Genomic DNA, 24,961 nt, shown 5'->3' with positions numbered 1-24,961 from the left:
CATCAACTCTACTTCTGCTAAATAATGTTGACAGTGGCTCAAGAGAACTCTAAGGGGGTCATAAGTCTACCTTCTTCTCCTAGAGCTATCGACAGCCATCTGAACAATGCTAGAGCTCAATAAAGAGAAGTCCTTTTAAAAAGCCCCAAAAGAATTGAGCATAGTCAACTATTACTTTTGGGATGGAAACTTCACTTTACTTGAGATTCTAGATATTTTGCACCTGAAAGCCATCCTGAACTGCTTCAATATTTTTTTGCCCCATCTTTTAATTGCAAACATAATTCTTTCTCCCTTCATTTACTTCTCTTCTTTTCAGCAAGCAATGTGGAAAATGAGACTGGCTTTTTTTTTCTTTTTTGCTCATTTGTTTGTTTTTAGTGATCATTAGGACTATTAGGACATTAGAATATCATGTGGTCTATGTCAGAAAACGTTGCCTTCTAAACCACATACCTATGAAGTTTTCCAGCTTTTCCTCTAATTTGTGTGTCTTGGAGGAAAGGCTGGAGGAAAGGCAGCAGTAAATGGCAGACAGGTTGGGTGGGAGGTGAGTGGCTTATGGTCAATGAAACTGGAATGGTCCCAGGACTAAGAGCTATGCAAAGAACAAAAACAAAGGAAGGGGAAATGTATTTCACCAAAAAGCAAAACTTATAGCTGCTTCCTCTGATTATATATAAAGATATGGAGATTCATTTTTGTTTGGCTGGTTTCAGCTATTTAAAAGCCAGTTTCTCCCTGGTGACAGCTCAGTATCAAATTGGGGAAGATGCTTTTCCCCACCCTTAACCACTCCTCCCCCTCCTTCCTGTGATAATGTTGGCAAGGGCCACACAACAGCTGCAGAAGAGAAGACATTTCAGCTGGGAGTATCACTCCTTTCTTTTACATTTTGTGTATAAAGACTCTTGATGCAGTGACAATTCTGTACTCCCCCAGGGGGTTAGCTGGATTCCTTGGTGTTCTCTGCTCTTCTCCAGTTAGGAATTTCTTCTGACCTCAGGTGTGGCATGCTAACCTCCTTTAGGTGGAGAACAAGATGACTGGACAGGTCCTGAAATGGGCCTTTCTATATCTGATATGCGTCTATTTTGTCTAGAGTCCTGGAGCATGCTTCTCACACACAGTTCAATGCTGGTCAGCTCCTGAGATGAACCTACCACCCAAGTGGAGGAGAGTTGTCCTCCAAGGTTGGCCTGGGCTGGACTGCAGGGGAAGAGACTTAGGCATCTTTCAGGTATTAAAGTCTGTCATTTCCCTTTGTTTAGATGAACTAACAAATCAGAGCAATAATGCCCAATACTCTAAGCTTAAAATATGTGCATGTTTCTAGGACCCCCCTCCCCCCAAAAAAAGAAAACCCAGAAAAAGAAAACACATTTAGACTTGCAGATGACTGTATCAGGCACTTGACATTAAACTACAGAAGAACAAGCTTGGCATTAGCCTTACCACGAGCACTTTCATTGACATTACTTTGGTGGAAGTGTTAAACTTTGCTTTGGGAAAGGGGAATGAGAGCTTCTTAGATTCATTGCTGAATTCCGCTTGGTCTTATCTGCATTATTTGTCTTTTTTTGTCTCCTAATTGACAAAATAGGAAGGGGCTACTAGCTGGTCAAAAACTTGCATTAGTATCAATCTGCAAACCCTTGCTCTTCCATTTGCAAACTTGGGCCAAATCTGCCCAAAAGGCTTAAGGATTCTCCCTGCAGAACTGAAAGCCACACGGAAGCAGTAAAACGCTCTATTAATGGAAAAAAAAATGGCAAGCAGAGCACTTATCCTCTATGTCTTATCTTTTGAAATTTCTATTTTCTAAAAGTGTCATCACCACCAAAATTAAATTAACAAAGCAGAAAACCATGAAAGAATCTCCTAGAAGAAACTTCATTGTCCTTCCCAGTTGTCCATCTCACAAGCCTCCCATACCTCTTCTCCTATGGATGATGGGGATAAAAAAAAGTCAGAACTGTGTTGCTGTGTTTCCCAACATTCTGTACCCCCCACTCTCCAGTGACTGGGATGGGAAGGAGAAAGTGAGTATTTACTGTGGTTTTATGTTTTGGCTAGTAATATCACTAGGAAATGGAAATCAGGTGATGATTTTTTTTCAACCACAGCATTTCATAAGACTACCCACCAAGGAATGGATGGGATATGATTCACATTATTGGAAGGAGAATTCACAAAGATAATATTATGTATCCTTAATTTAAGTGTAGCAAGAGGGCAGGCCATCAAGTGGTAAAAGGGAGAAGGCATGGAAATACTCATTGTAGATTATGTTTCTGGTAATGCTTTAAGTACTCCCTCACTGAGGACTAGGGAATCCTTCTTTTAGAAGGAAAGATGAAAGTCCAATAGAAAGCATGCAGCGTGGACATTCAGGAATTTTGCTAACAAGGACAACATCTCTGATCTTGTCCTACTCCTAATATATATATATGCTTTACTCCTGAGCAATGCCTCTAGTTTATCAATATGGCAACTCAGATATTCTGCATAGGACATGTCTTACTATGACCTTACTTATTCAGGAGTCTGTATCAAGCAATTGAAATGCTTATGACTGACCTTCAGTTCTAACCTCATACCTGCTCACTGGATTGTTCCTGGGAATTTAGAATAGATAGAGAAATGTTGGCTAATCTCACGTGTTCCTGGAATCTGTCTCCTGGCAGTTGTCTTTTTCTTGCTATTTGAGAGGACTAAAATTCCATTCACAGCAATTGACCTTCACTAGAGTGCCTGACGTATTGTGTGCTGAAAACACCTAAGGAGGTGGAAGGTACATGGATGGATTTTCTCACTTTGTATGTCATGTCCAGGAGCTGAGACAGACAAAACTAAAGAGGCAGCTTGTGATGGTGGGGAAAGGAGAATAAATATTAAATGTTAAGAGCATTCAACGGATGCTTTTGGAGCAGCCCATTCCCCCCCCACCCCGCCAGATAGGCTGCTGGCATTACACTGCACACCAGGTCAGCATACCAATAATGGCAATTTGCATGTCCCTTTTGGTAGTGCCCTAAATATGTAAAGAGAGATCTAACCCAGGGTCATTTTTATTGCAATCCTTTTTGGTCCACTGGCACAGAGGATGGCCGATTCCTGATTGCCCCAGGAGATGCCCCACGGAAATACAGACATGAAAGTTCTTCTCGGCAAGCTACAATATAGAGAAAAGGAAGATGGTGCTAGACTTCCTCAAAGCCACTGGAGGGATAAGTCCCATGAAAAGAGGAAACATGTGTGACACATATTTTCCCCTTCTGTTTACAGTGTTGGGTTAATCAAGTGCTTGGAAATTAAGTCAGTCACTCAAGTGTCCTCTGCTCAGAAGAGCTTCCGAAACAAATATGAGCGCTGTCAACACACCAGCCCTGTAATTGGACTCGATCAGCTTTTAACTGGATAGTTTTCAAATAGGCCAAACCCAGACTAGAGCAGATCGGAGACCTTCACTGAGGTGCTGAATCTCAGTCTGGTTGAATAATATGCTCACATAGCAGGAAACCAGTGTTTTGTATATATAGTTTTTTTTTTCTTTTGTTAGGGAATATATATGCCCTGGATTTAGTCAAATAAGATCATAATGTGTGCCTCCTTGAAAGAGAGAAAAGCACATGTATTTCTGATGACTGGCATCTTGGTCATTCAAATCCCAAAGGAAAATATCATGCTAGTTAGTTAAGGTACACATGGGACTCATCTGTGTCTAGAGAAGAGAATTCTTTGTGTGTAGTAAGTAATGGATTCCTAATAGAACTCATGAATTATCATAACCTACTTTTGGTGAATGGGACACGATATTCTCAAATCTCCATGTGACTGGATATTGCTTATCTTTCTGGTTAATCTGAGAAAAATTGGCTTTCATGTGTAAGGTTGATATGTAATTGGGAAAACACAAATTTTTTAGGAGAGGTTGATTTGAGAAAGAAATGAGGAGAAAGATAGACAGTAGGTGATTAGAGATTATTATAGTGATAGATGAGTACGAGTAGAGAGGGAGAGACTTGGAGAGAAATGTAGATAATTACACTGATAAATTGATAAATAGAGTAAATAGATTGTTAGAGAGAAGGACAGGTGGATAGATAATTGGATGGATGGATAGATAGACCAGACAAGTTGAGTAGATGGATAGTCATAGGATTGCTCTGATTGATAGCTAGATAAGATCCAATGAATCAGCCACCTATTTATCCTTTTCCTTTTTCCTTTTTTTTTTTTTTAAATTGACCAGCCAAGAATTGTTTAAAAAGAAACTCAGTCCCCCAATCTCTTCTCTTCCCATCCACTCAGCTCCAGTTTCCCATACTCTGGAGATTTTTTTCTTTCTTTTATCAGATATGCTTCCACTTTAAGTGGGTTTCACAACCCCCTTGGCCCCACACCTCTATATGCTGCAAGTATTTGAGGTGATGAGTAGAGTACAGTGCCAAGAGGAGGTGGTAGAATAATATATATATATATGTGTGTGTGTGTGTGTGTGTGTGTGTGTGTGTGTGTGTGTGTGTGTATGTGTATATATATTAAAAATCCACCCTGATGGGAGAGACAAACCCAATGTCATCAGACACATAACATGGAGTCATTTGTACAGCATAACAAAAAGGCTGATTTGTTAGCTTAAGAGACATAGACACTAGGATTCTCTGATGTAATTCTTTTTGTGCACTATTTCATGAACCAAGGTGCATCTCTGGGGCATTTATGGGTTCAACTGAAACAGACTTTTTTGCCAAAACAGAAGTTATGGGGAAGACAATGAGGAGAGGGGCAGAAGAGAAGGTAGGGCTAAGGGAGAAGAAACAGATTCAATCTTTGAACACACCCATGATTGATTATCCTACACATTGCAGAACCCTTCCCACCCCCTCCCCCCATCCCCACTCATTCAAGCTGAAAAACAAAAACAAAACAAAACTGGTTTGCCCTCCGCAGTGTAGAAGAGTAAAGTCTGTGGTATGGAGAAGCCAGGCGTCGCTCAGAGGACCCTAGGATTTCTCATCAAAACTTGATGAAGAAGTGGACAAAGAGGGTCCCCGATAGCCAGAGGCATGCCAGTGCTCTGGAGGCAGAGTTTACCCCATCAATGACTGCTCCAGGCCCTGTGGGAGGGGAAAAAAGAGAAATATTTGTAATTCAGGAGGAAATGAGAAAGATGGCCACCTCTGTCATCCCAAGCTAAAAATCTTTGCATGCTTCTCCCCATCATACTTCCCTTCACCAGGACCTGCTCTCCCAATAAGCCTTGACCCAGGTGGTTGTATTTATACCTCCATCTCCCAAACTGAAATGATTCCAAAGTCCAAACTGATTTGGCCACTGAACCCTCATCTCAAGGATGCGTCTTGGAATGGGTTGATAGGATTACTTGGAGTTGATGTGCCAGATTAATAAGGATAAAGAAGCCATGGAGCATGACTGTGAGGGTAACTTCTTAGTATCAAATATGATCCTTAATTGTGTGTTTGGCCTCCAAGCAAAAATGAAAATGTACTTAAAATGTATGATAGGTGAGTAGTGAAATCTCAGGTATCATGAATGAATCAGAGAGAGTGGTGTGCAATGGTAACTAAAAAGTGACAAGGTAACTAAAATGTATGGGAAGCAAGGACATACTGCCATGAAAAACTAAGGCTTGGCCACATCACTCACTGGCAAGGGTTGCTCAATCCTGGCTCAGAAACTGCAGATTATGCTATGGCAGCGCAGCTAGCGGCACAGTGGATAGAGTGCCAGGCTGGAGTCAGGAGGGCCTGAATTCAAATCCAGCCTCAGATGCTTACAGGTGTGTGATCCTGGAAAGTCACTTAAATCTATTTGTCTCACTTTCTTCATGTATCAATTGAGTCAAAAATGGCAAAGCACTCCAGTATCTCTGCCAAGAAAACTCTAAATGGGATCACAAAAAGGCAGATACAAGTGAAGCAATTGAACAACAACAAATTCTATAGCAGGAAATGATGAATAAATTGCCTCATTCAAGATGTCCAAGGATAGTAACTAGATTTCTTATGGTCATCAGTGCTATGTCTGAAGGAGAACCAACAAAACCACAATCCAAACTACCACAAGACACTTTTTTTTCCTGGGAATATAACTGCACGGAATATAAACCTTTTGGTAACATTACTCAGAAAAAGGAAAAAACAAAAACAAAAACAAAAAACAGGATTGAGGTTCCAGAGAGAAGTTAATTTGATTTTGTTCAGTTGTGTGCAAAGATAGTGGATCTCTTTCCCAACTATATTTGCATTTCTTCATGGGATCTTGTGCTATCCCAGTCAGTGCCTTCCTGCAAATGTCTAAGACAATGCTGGTCTACTCTGGTCTCATGCACTTTCCCAGAATAAGTTTATTTCCCAATGAAACCAGCTAGGACAATGTGGCTTAACAATTACTGACAAATGGAGTGGATACTGACATTATGCACAATGAACTCATTTCTACTATGATACCAGACCAATTTTCTTCCTCCAAATTCGAGTTTCAATATGGAAATTCTTTTCTTCTGCTGAGGTTTAGTACTGATAATTCTCTCATTTCCTAGAAGGTCCTACTTCCCCAACAATTTGGCATTCACATAGAATACCAGATTGAGGGCTCAAGTATAGTGCCATACTATTTGTGGATGGCTCAGTATACTGGCTCTTCTACTCCAAGCCCAATCAACAGAAATTTATTAAGCACTTACCATGTACTATGTTAGGTGCTGTGCTATTAAATGAATAAGTTATATTAAATAGAGTTATGTATAACTAGTATATTCAGCAAAGCAAGTTTGGTTTTAGAGAATGTGCCTGGAGTTAGCTAGGTGGTGCAATAGACCACTAGATCTGGAGTCGAGATGATCTGAATTCAAATCCAGTCTTAGACACTTATTAGCTGGGGACTATGGTCAAATCCCTTAACTTTGTATGCCTCTGTTTCCTCATCTGAAAAAGGGATATGATAATAGCATTTACATCCCATGATTCTTGTGAGAATCAAATGAGATAATATTTTAAAATGTATAACAGTGCCTGGAACACAATAGATACTTAATAAATGCTTTGTTTCCTTCCTTCTTTCCAACTTAGACCCCTAAGGATATGTACTATAAAAATAATATCATTGTGCTATATTTGATTAATGAAACATAAATTGATAATATCATTTATAAAATAGTTCAAAGTTTGCAAATATTATTTGCCCATAATAACTATTTCAAGTTGGTTCAGAAAAGATACTACAAAATCCATTCTTGACTCAGGTAAAGTGGTCCCTTCTTCAAGAAGTCATCCTTGATCATTCTAGCCAGAAGTGATTTATTCTTCCTATGAACCCATTCAAGCTTGTTTTGCCTGACTTATAGAATTTAACTGTATTCTACTTTACATTATTGTGTCTATATATGAACATAAATACAAAACATATATAGATGTATAAATGTACATCTGTATGTATACATACATATACATAGTAAGACTTAGCAATTCCTTTATTTTTAAAAGATATTATAAGAATGGGTCCATAGGCTTCATCAGAGTGATCATGACACAAACATTTTTAAGTATCTCTGTATTATAATTTTATACATTTTTATTTCCTCTACTATTATCTGCAGACAGAACATGGTTTACTTATTTTCTTACATAACTAAAACAGTGATAAACCTAGTAGATATTAAATAACTTTTTGCTCAATAAATGAATAAGGTGGACAGGTACAACCCCTAATTCTTATGATTGCCATAATATGTCAGTCTTCATTTTAATGGATGACACCGGATTATTACCTACTCTGACTCCATCTTTAGTCTATGATGGTCTTTTAGTTTTAAGAACACTGCACCTGGGGCAGCTAGGTGGCGCAGTGGATAGAGCACCAGCCTTGAATTCAGGAGGACCTGAGTTGAAATCTGGTCTCAGACACTTAACACTTCCTAGCTGTGTGACCCTGGGCAAGTCACTTAACCCCAATCTAAAAAAAAAAAAAAAAAAGAACACTGCACCTAAAGTCAGGAGAATGAGGTCTGCTTCTGGTCCCAGTAGCCTTGTAATGGGTACCTTTCTCACTGTTCTCATAGCTTCATAATCATAGATTTGGAGCTTAAAGATGCCTTAGAGTTATTAACATGCTGACTGGGATCCTTGATATTTTGGGGATAATTTTATTTCAATATAATTGGTTTTCTTTATAATCTAATGTATTTTATTTTATGTATTTATAAATATTATTCTGGGAAAGAGTCATTAAGCTTTACTAGATTGATAAGAGTCTAGGACACAAAGAGGATTAAGCACCCCAGATGTATTCCAACTTTTGATCTTTATTACAGATAAGGAAAGTGAGGTCCCAGGAACTGACATGACTCACTCTCAAGGGTTACACATGTAGGAAGTTAAAGAACTAAGATTTGAAAACCAGATTGTCTAATTCCATTGCCAGAACACTTTCTATTAGATCGCACAGAAGGCTGACTTCTAAATAGCTGCTAAATTGATATTCTTTACCCACAGTCTGATGATCTCCTTTTCCTACTCAATAAATTTCATTGGCTCCCCAGGAGATACAAATACAAAGTCCTCATTCCAGCAATTAAAATCCTTTACAACCCAGATTCTGTTTATCTTTCCAGAAGTCTCATATTTGTCATCATTCATTCTCCACTCCAGCCAAATTGGCTTACTTGCCCTATCCATATGACATTATATCTCTCCTCTGTGAATGTGCACAGGGTTAGAATACTAGTATTTCCTGGTACTTGGAAGAATTAAAAGTCAGAAGACTCACTTCGGGTGCAAAACAGTATAGCTGTTCCTACTTCTATTAACTCATCAGTCACATGTAATCTCCTTGAGGGTAGGAATTGTCTATTTTTTGTTTTGTATGCCCTACACCCAGCCCACTACCTCTCTCTTAGTACTTGCTTAAAATGCTTCATAAACTAAATAGAGTTCATATTCTCCAAGGTTTAAGTTTTTGACATGTTGGATGAAGGTTTGGATTCTAAGGTCCCCTTCAGTTCTAAGAATCTGATTATATAAATAGAATGCTTCTAATACATGCTAAAAGTGACAGCTGGGAGGGTGGCCATCAGGGTCAGCACTCTCTTATAACCAGGATTTTTGCCAAGCTATGTGCAATTAGCCTCTTTTTTTGAAAGAACTGTAGGGGAACCACTATTTTTGAAACCCTTTTACTCACTTTTTTTGAGTCTGCTGCCTAATGCAGCTAAAGCTTACTTTATTCTTTAGCAAGTGAGAATAAGACAGAAATTTGGCAAATGGATAAGGTAATAAGACTTTAGTCAAGAATCTCTGGGTTCATATATCACCTAAGTCATTTATGATTATAGTTATATAAGTATGGGCCAATCAGGCCCTCTCTGAGCTTGGAGGAACTTTCTAAAACTTAACTACTAGTATGTAAGTTAGTGGAAAACATCTGAGAGAATAATTTCCATAAAATATTATTAAGTAATCTTGTAACTGAGGATTATGGGATCATAAGTCTAGCCCTGGAAGGGACCTCAGAGGTTAACTGGTTCAACTATTTTACTTCATCATTGTGAGAGTGGCCAGCTACTAAGTAAATAGCAGAGTTAGTTCATTCAAGGATTGAAGTTAAATCAAAATGATTAAGATCATGCAGTGTATGGTGCAGTGTATAGAGTGCTGGGCCTAGAGTCAGGAAGAATCCTCTCTCTGAGTTCAAATCTGGCCTAAGATACTAACTACTTATATGACCCTACATTACTTGCTTAACCCCATATGCCTCAGTTTCCTCATTTATAAAATTAACTGGAGAAGGAAATAGCAATCACTTCAGTCTCCTTTCCAAGAAAATCCTAAATGGTACCACAAAGAGTTAGACATGACTGAACAACTAAGATCAAAACTAGCACAACTTTGCTAAAACCTTTGAAAAATAAGTTCACATTTATATAGTTTCTTTCTGGGGAAGGGATCAGGAGAAACTGAGAGGTTCAGACTTATCATTTCTTTGGAGTCATACAATTTACACTTTAGAGCAGAGGTGTCAAACACAAGATTGCAACACTTCTTAGTAGGACTTGAACTACATTATAATGTAACTGTAATATATTTTAACAACAACAAAAAAAAACACCACAACAATGATAGAATATAACAAATGATCTTCTAAATCAATGTGCCAGTAGCAGGGCTCTTTGTGAAAGTTTAATTGCTTTTTCCATTTGAATTTGATTTAGGAAGTCCCCTGACATATTGAAAGACTTATACAAGGTTACACAGCTGATATATGCAAGAACTAGAACTTAGTTCTAAGTCTTCTTGACTTTCTAAACAACATACCACAAATACCTTATAACAAATCTGAGAGGCAGGAAATTTAAATATTGCTATTTGTACTCTTCAGATGAAGAAACTGAGATTGAACTGTCTTGCTTTTACTCACAGGGTTAGTATATATTAAACCCAAGTTTGGTATATAGATCTCCTGACACCACAGGCATTCCTTTTTGCCATATAGCAGAAGCTCACAATCAGCCTTGATAGGATGGCTCAATGGGAAGCTTCCAGTGGACGATAATGTTGACCCTCCCCAGCTGTTCTGTGCTGACTTGATTGGTGGGACAAAGAGGGGGAAGTGACTTGTGTGGGAGGAGTAGGAGAAACTTGGGTGGTGGAACTCAAGCTCTCTCGCACTCGTGACCTGGCATTGGAGGTGACGGTAAAGATCAAGAATAAAGATGTTTAATGATCCTGACTCCGGCTGATTTCTGGAAAACAGAGTTCCAGCACTTTGACGCCAAATGTGTCACACTATCTATTATACAGCCTTCCTTTGAAAATACAATGCCATCCTGTTCAGTAGCACAATTGAAAATATGAGGAATATGTAGTTTAGGCATTCAAAGTAGATATGGGAGCTAGATTATAATATAGTTAGATAGGACGCACAGTTCTCGGTCCACAGTAAGTACTTAATAAATTCTTGACTGATTGATTAGATGAATTGTTACTGATCAGTCATTTATTGGTCCATGAAACCTTGTAGACAAGTCTCTAAAAGGAGTATCCCAGTATAAAGGAGTATCCTTGGCTTGGTAATATAATTGCCACTCTTCATCTTTTAACTTTCAAATCTCTTATATTGTTATTCAGACATACATGAATAAGGGAACAGGAGGAAGGGAGCCTTTCTAGGGCCACTCCAACTATGTTAAGTATGTTGTTGGCTACACCATGGTATACTGTACTTACCCTTTTATTTTGGTCTCTACCTACATACTTATCCCTTAGCCAGGTCCACTTGATAGAACAGGTCCTGAAAGCTAGAAATGTTCCATTTCTGGAATGCTGAATTCTGTAGTACAGTTTTTAAAATGTCTCATTACTATACCCCTCAGATTAAAAGCAACTGAGTCACCAATCTTGTTGAGGAAGAATAATATATGTATGTAATATGTATACACATATACATAGACGATAATTTAAAATTTCAGGAATCTAAACTGAATGGAAGCAATGCTTCTGCACTTACAGAGGTAATCAGCTAAAATGGACAGTTTTCAAAGAAACATAAGGCAGGCTGTGTCACCACGGCAGGTCTGCCTGAGCAGTTCTGTGATTTGGCCAAGTCACTTGGACCTCAGTTTCCTCATTTGTGAGATGAGGGGATTTGAGATTTCTTGAGTTCCTTTTGCCTCTGGCATTCTCAGATTCTCTCTCTAAAGTGGAATTTTGAAAGACAAAAGCCACCACCAAAGCTCCCTGTAGTTTGATTTGTAATTTTAACTTTATAATAACCCTAATTTGTTTAGAATATGAAAAAAAGAGATTCATATTGGTGCCTTCCACCTGGCCCTCTAGATGCTGTCACTACTCCCCCTCCCCCTCCACCCTCCCCCTCTCCCTCTCCCTCTCCCCCTCCCCTCCCCCTCTCCCTCTCCCCTCCCCCTCTCCCTCTCCCTCTCCCTCTCCCCTCCCCCTCCCCTCCCTCTCCCTCTCCCTTCCCCTCTCTCTCTCCCCTCTCCCTCTCCCTTTCCCCTTCCCCCTCTCCCTCTCCCCCTCCCCCTCCCCCTCCCCCTCCCCCTCTCCCTCTCCCCTTCCCCCTCCCCCTCTCCCTCTCTCTCTCCCCTTCCCCCTCCCCTCCCTCTCCCCCTCCCCCTCTCCCTCTCCCCCCCCCTCCCCCTCTCCCTCTCCCTCTCCCCTTCCCCTCCCCCCTCTCCCTCTCCCCCTCCCCCTCTCCCTCTCCCTCTCCCCTCCCCTTCCCCCTCTCCCCTCCCCCTCCCCCTCCCCCTCCCCTCTCCCTCTCCCCTTCCCCTCCCCCTCCCCCTCCCCTCCCCCCTTCCCCCTCCTCTCCCTCTCCCTCTCCCTCTCCCTCTCCCTCTCCCTCTCCTCTCCCTCTCCCTCTCCCTCTCTCTCCCTCTCCCTCTCCCTCTCCCTCTCCTCTCCCTCTCCCTCTCCCTCTCCCTCTCCCTCTCTCTCTCTCTCTCTCTCTCTCTCTCTCTCTCTCTCTCTCTCTGTGTGTCCCTCTGTCTCACTCTGTCTTCTTTGCCTGTCTCTGTCTGTCTCTGTGTCTCCATTTCTGTTTGCTTGTCTCTCTCTCTCTGTCTCTCTTTGTTTATAAGCTTAAAGAGCACAGCATTTACCCAAGCAAGAACAAAGCAGCTGCTTAAGTAGCATTGCTGGCCTCTATTTAAAAAAAGTTAAGGGAGGAGCAGCATCAATATCATCTACCTGAGATCTGGGATGACAATATTTTTAGACTTATCACGTATATAATAACATATTTTATGTGTTATACATATTATACACACATATGTATAGGGCAGCTAGGTAATAAAGTAGATAGAGCACTGAGTTTGGAATCAGGAAGACTCATATTAATAAATTCAAATCCAGCTTCAGATTCTTACTAGCTGTGTGATCCCAGGCAAGTCACTTAACCTTATTTTCCTTATTTCCCCCAACTGGAAAATGAACTGGAAAAGGGGAAATGGTGAACTATTCCAGTATTTTGGCCTAGAAAATCCTAAATGAGGTCAAGAATCAAGCATGACAGAAAAATAATTGAACAAATTATATACATACATATGTGTATATGTGTATACATATTACATACATATATTATTCTTCCTCAACAAGATTGGTGACTCAGTTGCTTTTAATCTGAGGAGTATAGTAATGAGACATTTTAAAAACTGTACTACAGAATTCAGCATTCCAGAAATGGAACATTTCTAGCTTTCAGGACCTGTTCTATCAAGTGGACCTGGCTAAGGGATAAATAAGTATGTAGGTAGAGACCAAAATAAAAGGGTAAGTACAGTATACCATGGTGTAGCCAACAACATACTTAACATAGTTGGAGTGGCCCTAGAAAGGCTCCCTTCCTCCTGTTCCCTTATTCATGTATGTCTGAATAACAATATAAGAGATTTGAAAGTTAAAAGATGAAGAGTGGCAATTATATTACCAAGCCAAGGATACTCCTTTATACTGGGATACTCCTTTTAGAGACTTGTCTACAAGGTTTCATGGACCAATAAATGAACTGATCAGTAACAATTCATCTAATCAATCAGTCAAGAATTTATTAAGTGCTTACTGTGGACCGAGAACTGTGCGTCCTATCTAACTATATTATAATCTAGCTCCCATATCTACTTTGAATGCCTAAACTACATATTCCTCATATTTTCAATTGTGCTACTGAACAGGATGGCATTGTATTTTCAAAGGAAGGCTGCATAATAGATAGTGTGACACATTTGGCGTCAAAGTGCTGGAACTCTGTTTTCCAGAAATCAGCCGGAGTCAGGATCACTAAACATCTTTATTCTTGATCTTTACCGTCACCTCCAATGCCAGGTCACAAGTGCGAGAGAGCTTGAGTTCCACCACCCAAGTTTCTCCTTCTCCTCCCACACAAGTCACTTCCCCCTCTTTGTCCCACCAATCAAGTCAGCACAGAACAGCTGGGGAGGGTCAACCTTCAAACAAGTTAATAGGGAACCGTCCAATTGGCAATTAGTCTCATGTGCTTCATTATCCAAGTGCATTGCTCAGTTCTAGCCCTTTACATCAAAGGATTTGGGATCAAATTTTGGCTCTCATTGTCAATTTCCTTACCTGTAAAATGAGGTGTTAGGACTCTATACATTTCCAGCTCTAAACCTATGATCATGTATCCCAACCCCTGACTGAAGTGAGAATTTAAAAAATCAAATTAAAAAAAAAAAAACTTTTTAATCTAAGGTATGAGATTTGGAGATTAAATAAAAATTTTCTCAGAAGTTCCCGAGTTATTTAAAGACAACCCTGAAACAACTCCTAAAAAACAAGCATGGCTATGCATCCAATGCAAAGACCAGCTGGTCCATCTGGCGCCAGGTCAGGCTTGACACTAGACACGGAAAAACCTTTCTTGGGAAATCCCATCTCTTTTAGAGAGCATATTCTAAGCATCCAACTCTTCGACCAAGACCAGGCAAGTGCCTCGCTTAGGGAATCTTTCTACATGCCTGGTTAACACTGATTCAAGTGAATTAGAATGGCTGTTACACACATCAGCCTTAATTAAATATCTTTCAGGTAAAAATTGAAAGTGAGGACACTGATTCATACTCTTTCCCCAGTTCTCATCCCTCCCTCCTTATCTTTTTTCCAATGCCAGAAATAAATCCCATCCTTTGCTGAATCTGTTCTATGCCAGAAGCTGACAATCTTGAGAAGCAAAAGATCAAATGATTATGAGAAGCCATGGGATTGACTATGAAAGGTTAAAGATAACCTGAAAGACAAAGAGACTAAAAAGATTAAATCACACTTTAGCATCAAAAAGGGGAGGAGATGATAGGACAGAAATGACCACAGAACAGTGAATATCCCAAGATGATTTCAAGTCAATTTTTAAGGTCAGTTCATATTAGACAGAAGGAGAATTCTGCAGCTAAATGATGAACCTTCATTCTGTAGATGCTGAGATAGAAAAAGAATCATGCCCAGGAGTATTTTTGAGGAAAGTACTTTGTACATTTTTCAGCATTAGATAAATTTGATTTGAATCTATAGGTAGATTAAACTGAATTAAAATACTAGGTCTTTTAAGATCTGATTTTAAAAGTTTTAATTTTAAAAAATAAATTTATTATTTAAAATCAGACTAGGTCACTATGAATGGAACTTCTTCATGGCTGATGAAATATAACCCATGCTAGCCTTTTTAGGATAACTGTGTGGAGTAGAAATACCATTGGGCTTTCTCTAAGTCTCAGACATGAAACATTTCTTCTGTCTGAACTCAAATTTCTCTAACGTTTCATTTGAAAAATGGGGGAAAACGTTGGACTTCTAAGAGTCATTAGGAAAAATGCACTTGGCAAACACTAAGCAATATAAGTTATTCTTTGATGCAAGATAGCAGAGGAGGAAAGATAGTTGACAACATGATAATACCTGGACTACTATCTCAGGGCTGGATCTTTTTAGTTCTGGTCAAATCATTTTTCTTCTCTGAGCTGCAACTTTCCTGAGTCCAAAATAGGAAGAATACTCATACACATGGAAGAAGAATGTGGCATTATGGAGAAAGAGTTAACCTTTTTATCAAGAAGATTCAAGTACTATTTCTAACACATATTGGCTGTATAACTATATTTAATTCTTGGTTTCAGGCACTAGTAGAGAAAATCCCTCCTGCAGGATCCCTATCTGAGAAAGCCACAGGAATTGTTTAATACTCAAAACAAACAAGTAAACAATAGTAACAACAACAAAAGAAAACTCTCTACTACTTCCCTCTGTGACTTCAGAAAGCAGCTGTGAAATAGCAAGAAAAGCACTGGATTTGGTGACATTCTAATATAGTCTAAGTCTATATACATATTATATCCTATTTGAATTATATTCCCCAGAGGATTGTGTTTGAGGAAAGTGTTTTGTACACTTTTTCAGTATTAGGTAAATGTGAATTAAATCTATAGGTGGATTAGATAAACTGAATTAAATATTAGATCTTTTAAAGACTGAATTTAGATGAGGTTTAAAAAAAAATCAGATTAGGCAACTATGATATCTATAGAATGAAACTTCAAACTTTAGGTGTAGCTATCCTAAATTCAACAATTTACTAATATAGTCAAGAGATAACTGATGAGCCTCTTGAAAATTAAAAAAGGTTACATGACTTTTAGGAAACAAGATAAACTCAGGGATGACATCCTGTCACTTATGTACCTTGCAAGAGGTAAATAAAGTAAAATGTGTAACAAATGCTTTTCCTCCATGCTACTTTAGACATATGGTATGTTTCTTCTGCAATGATAGGCTGTCTATGACAGAGATTGCAAAGGAGTGGTAAGTCAGAGAGGCAAGGCCTACGATAGCCTGAGAAAGTCTAACTTATGATATAACTGTCATTTCAAAAAAAAGAGAGGAATTTCTTCAGGAAATTTCTAGGTAGTCTGTAAGTACAGATGTGAATTGTCTGACCTTCCTAATGAGGAACCAAAAGATAATGATGTTCTTAATGATTAAAAAAGAGGAGCAAAGAAATCTAATTAGACAACTTGTGTATGGTACTTGCTGGTGGAACATAAACCTATTTTCTGCAGTGCCAGCTGATGAAGGCAAATCATTCCCCTTCAAAAGGAACTTTCTCTCCATTGTTCTTAATTACAGCAGAAACATGATTCTGTGTTGTATTACAAGCAAGCCTGGCCAGGCTTTGTAGTGCAATTAGTATTTCTATATGAAGAAGGAAAAAAAAAAAAAGACGCCATCTTTGTTTGTATTCTTTAATTTTCTCCAGTTGGTTCATTCCACAAAGAAGAAAGCTTAAGAAGTGGGCATCAAAAGTTAATTCAGATCTGTTGGCTCATCATAAGCTTGAAAGAAACAAGACTTTAGTCTTTGCCTTCCCGTAAGCTCTTGTGTCTATGCTGACATCAGCATGCCCTCCCTCCCTTCCCAAGTGCCATGTGTAAGTGTTGGAACTCTAAATGCCTAGACTAATAACCAGATGTCAATGATTCAGAGAGGGGAGGGTGGGGAGAAGGGACAACAAGGAAACTCATCAGAAATGAAATGTGAAAAGTCTGCATATTTTTTCTAATATGTTGACTTTTTGCAGGTTGGGGAAAATACAAGTGATTACACTGCTGCCATCAGCCAAAAGCAATGGTATTTCTCTCTGACTCATTCCCTCCCACCTGGACCTAAATTGTGGATTTTTTTTTAAACACCACACACGTTATCAGCAGGAAATGGACAAATATGTGCAGCCTTTGATGTGATGCTTCTACAGGAAAGAAATCTTATGATGAGCCTCCTCCTAAATTATGAATTGGAAAGTTTAATGTCTCCTCAATTATTTGGAAGAATTGAGACCCACAGGACCTATCCCTATTGCTATCTGGACTATGTATCAGAAACTATACTAAACCACAGTAATAAAAACTGCTTGCATTTGCATAGCATTGTAAGTTTACAAAGTTCTTTCTCATAGAGCTGATAGGAACTATGTCTCCATATTAAACTAAAAAGGTTCAGAAAGGTTAAGAGACCTGTCACAAGTGGTAGAAAACGCAGATTTTCTGATTCCCTTTCAAAATTTTAAAGTAATGAGTGGACATTTAAGTCATTTAATTAAACATACTCACTTTATGGATGAGGAAACTAAGGCTCAGAGAGACTGAAGTGAAATCCAATATTGGAACATGGCAACCTTATCATAGAGGACATACCAGTGTAGAAAGAATGTTTAAAATCCTCTTGATCAAATTCATCAGTCCCATGGGACCCCTTGAAGGAACGGAGCCAAGGTATTCATTTAAAATGTTCTCTGAGTCGGGATTCTTAACCTTATTTGTGTAATGAATCCCTCAGTCAGTCTACTGAAGTTTACGTATCATTTCTCATAATAATATATTTTAAAATATTACAATATTTTAATTATTATATGTTACATAATATATTATTATTATATGAATTAAACATTTTATTTAAAAAAACATTAAAAGTACCCTGTTGTCTCAAAGTTCACACGTCCCAGATCAAAAAACTCTATTTTAACTGAAACTATTTTAAGAAAACAAGGAAGAGAGAAAACAAGTAAGTCATTGGTGTTTTCTTGCCTGGGATGTAGGAAGCAGAGGCTCATCTAGGAGTAAGATTAGAGAAGAGTTGGCAATGGGAAAGAGTGGTCTATAGAAACTCTGAACCGCAAGATTTGGTTTGGAGAGGTTCCTGGACAATGAGCATTGTGGGTATGGAGACAGTAATACACCGAAGAGCCACCTCCCTTCTCCGGCTGCCACAACTGGTAGCAAGAGCAAAAACTGCAGTCTCGGCTGCTGTGGGCAGCCTAATACTGCCAGGAAGAGCCTGGATGCTCACTTGCACCAAAGCATACTACTTTCCCTTGCAGTTCTAGCATTCCGGTGAATTACCCCCTTCTTGACACTTAATTCCTTAATGCAACTAATTTATGTCGCTCCAATTTCACAGATAAAATGTGAGAAATCTGTTTTCCTCACTGCCGCATCTTCTCCTGTTTCCTGGCTTTGTTTGCTTTTTTTTCCTGTGCTTTGCCCCTGCCAGCTCAAGTAATCCCAGCGTTTATATGCCTCATTAGGCTCATCCTGCTCTCCACAGTGCCTGATGTAATCAAGTCAAGAAGCCCTCTTCCTTGGCCCTCTCTGGGCACAGTTGTGAGGCCTTCTCTATGGCAGAGACTGCCATGTAGCTTCACTGTAATGTAGAGCCGTGGTCATCCAACTGAGCCAGAGTGGACAAAAACTGGGTTGGACAAACTAAAGCCTTGCTGCAGAATGACCGGACATGGTGTCAGGATGCCAGAGTACCAGGTGGGAATTTGAGTTGCCTCTTCTGTCTAGTAAAATGCAAAAACCTTTTGAAATATGGTTCTCCCTGACAGCCTTGGCAACTGATATGATTTTGCAAGTAAAAGAGAGTCAGTTTCCCTTACTTTATTCTTCCCATGCCTTTCATCTTAGAAAAATACAACTTTAAAGCTAAATTATTCCTCTGATATCTGAAGTGGATTCAGAGTAGAAAATAATAGGATAGGTGAGGAGCCAGGGGGGGAACCAAATCTCCCTTAATTTTAGTTTCTTGATTTGTAAAATGGTATAATAATACCTTTAGGTTAGAAGTCAATGGATTGGGCAACTGGACTTAGATGTTGTTATTTCAGTTCAGTTTAATCATTTCAGTCATGTCCGATTCTGCAACAACATGTGGTGTTTTCTAGGCAAAGATAGTGGAGTAGATTCTCATTTTCTTCTCCAACTTTTACAGATGAGGAAACTGAGGAAAACAGGGTTAAGTGGCTTGCCCAGGGTCACACAGCTAGTAAGTGTCTAAAGTCATATTTAAACTTAGGTTTTTTTGATTCTAGGCTTGGCATTCTATCCACTGTGCCACCAAGTTGCCCTCTAAGAGAAAAGAAGGGGGATTTTTTAAATGTACTAGAAATGGATTAACCTCCTGGTCAGAATTAATCACTTTCCCGCTACCATCATCTATCCCTACCTTTATTACTGTTGGTCTAGACATTTCTCAAATCTCACACTTTTCAGACTGTCACTTCTTCCATAATGATCTAATTTTTCCATCCTACTAGTCTTTTAGCCTATCAAGGAACAATCCTGAAAATAACAGCAATGGATGTATTATTAGTAGTAGTATTTGTAGGAAGTCAAATACTGTGCATTTATTAAGAGATTTTCCCTTTTTCCAAATTTTTAGAAGCTATTTTATTCATCCTTATCATTATGAGAAGTAGGAAAGTTACTCTTATTTACATTCTCCAAACTGGAAAAGGGAGACATAGAGAATATGATCAGATTGATATAATATTCATAATGCTTTTCAGTTAAAGAATATGACATCCTTACAATATTCTCTCCTCTGTTATTGCCTCCACCCTGATACCGACTCTCATTTCCTTACATCCAGCCTATTGCAGTAGCCTACCAATTGGTATGCCTGCCACAACTCTCTCCTCACTACTGTCTGTCCTTTACTCAGCTGACAAAGTGATCTTTCTAAAGTACAGATCTGACCATGTCACCCTCTTACTCAAAAAAAAATTCCAGCGACTCCCTCTCATGTCTAGGATCAAATATAAAATCCTTTCTTTGGTGTTCAAAGTCCTGCGTAACCTTCCCTCCACCCCCAAATATTTTCAGTTTTCTTACACCTTGCATCTCTCCCAACCTTTTCAATTTCCTTATAGTTTATAATTCCCTCCTACCCATGTTCTCTGCTACCCAGTGACACTGCTTTTCTTGATGTTTCTTGGACAAGAAACTTCATCTCTCAGTTCCAATAATGTTTATTGACCATCTTCCAAGTCTGAAATACTTTTTTTCTTTATCTCCACTTCTTGGATTCTTTGGCTTCCTTCAAATTCTAGCTAAAATCCTATTTTATCCAATAAGCCTTTCTAGATCCTCCTTAATTCTAGTGTATACCCTTTCTTGACTATTTCCAATTTTTCATATACAGATCTAGATACATACACATATATACATATATATATACATATATATCTGTGTTGACACATAGTAAGTGCTTAATAAATGTTTGTTGACTTTCTAAAAGCATTAATACAAGTATTAATGTTTCATGCTTCTTGGTATCCTTAGAGATGCTAAATCACTTTCCCAACAAACACAACAAATCAGTACAAAAGCTGTGTCTTTTCACCCCATATCTATTAAGTAATTTAGTAATTTAAGTAATTTTTAAAATTAAGTAATTTTTTAAAAAAATATTTCAAAGCTGATTAGTGGATCCAACCCAGGTTTCCTAATTTACAGTCCTATTCTATTTCTATTTTATCAGGATACCTGGTAGGGGTAAAAACAGGATGAAAACTGTGATAGTGGGGCTGAATGGTGAACATACATGGTTGGTGATGGTAGAGAATCGTTGGCTGACCATGCCTGTGCCTGTACCTAATTTCAGAGGAGTGGGTAGAGGTGGTGGCTACAATTCTGAACAACTCAGTTCTCACACCTCCCAAACTAGATTTCTGGACTTGGATCCAGGGTTCAGCCATGTGCTAAAGTACCCAGCCCTGCTTATCTTCTGGGCAGTAACTCCTGTGCTTATTGGAAGAAATCAAATCCTGAATATAGGCCAATTCCAACTGAGCCTTCACTTTGAAAAGGCAGCTTTTTCATAATAAGGCTTTGAACATCTCTGTCTCCAAGGAGAAGCCACACTAGATTCAATGCACTATCTTTGCAGGTCAACACAAGGCATTCATCTGCTTTGGGCTCCCATTTGATTCCCCTCCCTACCTTTTGATTTTGTCTTGTACACAAATAAGAGGGTGGTCACATCACCAAAAATATAACCTACTTGCAATTTATTTTTGAAAAGCAAGTGATAATAATATCTTCAATGTGTGCATGGCAAAGTCTCTGCATTTTAAGTGATTGTTTCCATGCTGTACAATCTGAGACCCTTGAAGTCTATCCCTTGGAGAGAGATCAGTGAAGGGGTGGAGCAGGCAAGGGGGTCTCTGAAGTAGGTTTAGATTCAAAAGCATCAGCACAAAGGCAGGCACATGAAGAAAGGAACATGCTATACCCACCTGCCACTGCTGATGATGGGCTTATTTCTAAGACACACACAGCACAATGCACACACAATGCAGAGAGGAAACAAAAGACATAGATCACAAATTTGAGATGGTTGATGGATAAAAATTTAGCTAATGTCAATGCAGAAAGCTTGCTCAGGGGTCCAAGGTGAGCATGGAAAGTTGACATCCTCTTCACTCTATGCATCAGACGCTTCCCTCTTACCATACTCAGCAGATAAACAAACAAACAAGTTCTATGTGACATACATATATTCCTCACACTGCGACCTATGACGCATGAAATGAGAAGCTGAGGGGACATAATCACAAAGGAATGGACATGAGATGTTTAGGCAAGTAGGAACAGCTGTGATGGGTTTCAGAGAAGGTTTCATGGCTTGGGAGCACAGATCCCTACACATTAGAAAATAGTCCTTTCAGGGAACAATTAGATCTTTGAAAGGGGAGAGAAAAGGAAACAACACTCAGGTTTCTGTTCTGTTCTGAGAATAAAAATGACAGCAGTAAGTTGTCTTAAAAACTGAAAACAAAACTCACTAGAAGCATTGAATATTGTGGCCAGAGGGACCACATCCCTTGACCTCTCGATGGTACTGCATTTGAACTCTCAATCATAATAACTGTCTACATTTCAGCAAGTCAGACACCAATAAGGCTGGCTTAATTTCTTTTCTCTTATGCCAATCAGAGAAATGTTAACAAACTGGTGCGTGCCCTATAGTGAGAGCAGTTAGACAGGAACCATTTTCCAAAGGAATTGAAGGAGCTTATTCATCTTATTAACATCACGGTATCCTGAGGGAGAGTAGGGAAAGGGAAGATTTCATCATTGCTATGCTTTTGGGGCACAGGCCATGCAAAGTATCTCTCTCTCTCTCTCTCTCTCTCTCTCTCTCTCTCTCTCTCTCTCTCTCTCTCTCTCTCTCTCTCTCTCTCTCTTTCTCTCTCTCTCTCTCTCTCTCTCTCTTTCTCTTCCCCCCCACCCCCATCTCCCTCTCCCTCTCCCTCTCTCTCCTTCCTCTCTCTCTTCTCTCTCTCTCTCTCTCTCTCTCTCTCTCTCTCTCTCTCTCTCTCTCTCTCTCTGTCTGTCTCTCCCTCTCTCTGTCTCTGTTTCTGTCTCTGTCTCTCTGTCTGTCTCTCTATGTCTCTCTCTGTGTGTCTTACTCTCCCTCTCTCCCTCTGTTTCTCTCTCTTTTTTTCTCTCATCTCGCTTTCTGTCTCTGTCTTTCTTTGTCTGTCTCTATCTCTCTGGCTCTCTCACTCTTGCTCTGTCTTTGTCTCTCTGTCTATCTGTCTGTCTGTCTATCTGTCTCTGTCTCTGTCTCTTCCTCTCTGTCTGTCTATCTCTTGCTCTTGCTCTGTCTTTGTCTCTTCCTCTCTTTCTCTCTCTCGTCACAGACAAAGACATTTTCTGCACTCACCATACAATGTGATGCTGGCATTTGTATTCCCGAGCTTGTTTGTTGCCACACAAGTGTAGTTCCCATAATCCTTTTCTGAAACATTGAAGAAAGTCAGTGTGGACATGCGACCTTTATTCTCGATTCTTACTCCATCCAGGCCAGTGGCTAACCTGAAACGAGAGGGAGACACTATCTATCTGATTCTGTAAGACATAGTAAGAAATCAGGTAGAAAAATGCTGAGCTATAGATGCTTCTATACCATCTTCAAAATACTCATATGTTCATCCTACCTCAGGAACTTCCTTCTATATAAGTCCCCTTGTTCCTCATCCCCATCTCCCTACTTTCAAGCAACATCATCATTACCAACATCAGGAGCAAAAAAGAAAAACTTGTCAAAAGTAATCTTGGGATCAGTGATCTATAATAGGGATAAATTTCAGAGGATATTTGCTAATCTCCTTCTACCAGCTGTCAGAACCACCAAAAACAGCTTGCTTGTCTAAGCCTGCCTCTCCAACTTGCCATTGCATTGTACTCCAGGTGGCCTTTCTGGCCATCTACAGCTCCACTGAGCATCCTCTGTGGTCTGTCCCCTCCTAATCCCTTTCTAGACACAGAAAGCTGCCTAAACCTGAGAAAACTTTACACAAGGCCAAATTCCTATGCATGAACCTATCAAAACTCATTCCTCAATGATTAGCCTACTTCTATTCCAGCATACCTACTCCACCTCAGTACTTCTAGGCACCCAGTTGCCATTATTCAAACCCTATTCTCCAAACCCTTATTCCCATCTTCCTCAACCTAACTCCCTTCCTCAACATCTGACTCTAAAACTACCCAACCTTTCCATTCTACTCTCTATAAAATCTGTTCTACAAGTACCAAACTGACTTTTAATCTTAAGCCTTTACCTTTCTCACTCTTTCTATCTTTATTGCACTCATTAAGACCTGCTCCCTCCTGATGACATTTTCCCAACTATCTTTTCCAGCATTGTTACTCCTTGCTCTTTATTGGTATTTCCAGGCACTCCCTCTTCTACCATCACTTAGTAACCTCTCCTCCTTTGAGATTCATTCAATCCTTATTTATCCTCCAATCAACATTCTGGTGACTATTTTCTATAAGTCTCCAACACACTCTCCTTCCTTACTAATAACTTTAATTCCTCTATCTACCTTTTCCTCTTCTCCCAAACTCTGGTCGTGCTAGGGGATTTCATCATGTGTATTTATACTGACTTAAATGTCCTAACTTCTTAATTCCTCAATTTACTAGTTTCCTATCATCCTTTCTATCATCTTACTCTAGCTATATATAGAAATAGTCATACCCTTGATCTTACTTAACATCATCTACATGTTTCAGATCTAATTGTTTTAATCAGATCTAGTTTTACAAATTTAAGTTTTAGTCTATTAACATTCTGCTTCTTTCTATGCCTTGCATCCAAACTGAAATCTCTAAACCTCTTATCCCTCATTCCTTTCCTTGACCATCACTTCTGCTCTGACTATGCTTTTCTTCCTCTTCCATTTTGACCCCTTGATGAACCAGTTGAGTCTCTTTATTCTATCAAAGCTCATCCCTTAGATTAATCCTACCCTTAACTTCCTTCATTCCTACTCTCAGGTGCTGGGGAATAAAGCTAAAGAAATTCATTAAACCTGCTGATTTGGCAATACTTTTGTTATGTAATCCCAAATGAGTTCTCACTATGGCAAAGCAATCATTTTTATTATAACTTTCCAAACAATGAAGAATTCCATTTATCATATTGTTTTTTTTCCCTACCTTTTAATTTGTCTTTAAACATCCCAAATTTCCCCTATCTTTGACCTTCAATTAAGAACATTCCCTCATATCTCATTAAAAAAAATAAGCCATTTCAGAGAGCTCTTCTCTTCTGTTCCTCAT

At 39.2% G+C, this 24,961-nt stretch overlaps 1 protein-coding gene across 4 annotated transcripts in view; it reads right to left on the bottom strand.

Moving 5' to 3' along the window:
* Positions 1–363: 363 nt before the first annotated feature.
* The window catches only part of OPCML (opioid binding protein/cell adhesion molecule like), a 1,489,737-nt gene continuing 1,465,139 nt past the window's right edge, over positions 364–24,961 (bottom strand). For all 4 annotated transcript variants that reach the window (XM_074303775.1, XM_074303776.1, XM_074303777.1 and 1 more), the window contains 2 exons: positions 23,055–23,206; positions 364–5,123 (listed from right to left, as the gene is read on the bottom strand). In XM_074303775.1, the coding sequence (XP_074159876.1) occupies positions 5,023–5,123; positions 23,055–23,206 (253 nt within the window). In that variant the 3' untranslated portion in view covers positions 364–5,022. The remainder of the gene's footprint in view (positions 5,124–23,054; positions 23,207–24,961) is intronic.

Source organism: Sminthopsis crassicaudata, chromosome 3 (assembly GCF_048593235.1).
Source record: "Sminthopsis crassicaudata isolate SCR6 chromosome 3, ASM4859323v1, whole genome shotgun sequence".
NCBI lineage: Eukaryota > Metazoa > Chordata > Mammalia > Dasyuromorphia > Dasyuridae > Sminthopsis > Sminthopsis crassicaudata.
Note: the sequence above shows the minus strand (reverse complement) of the source record. Positions and strands in the feature narration are given on the sequence as shown.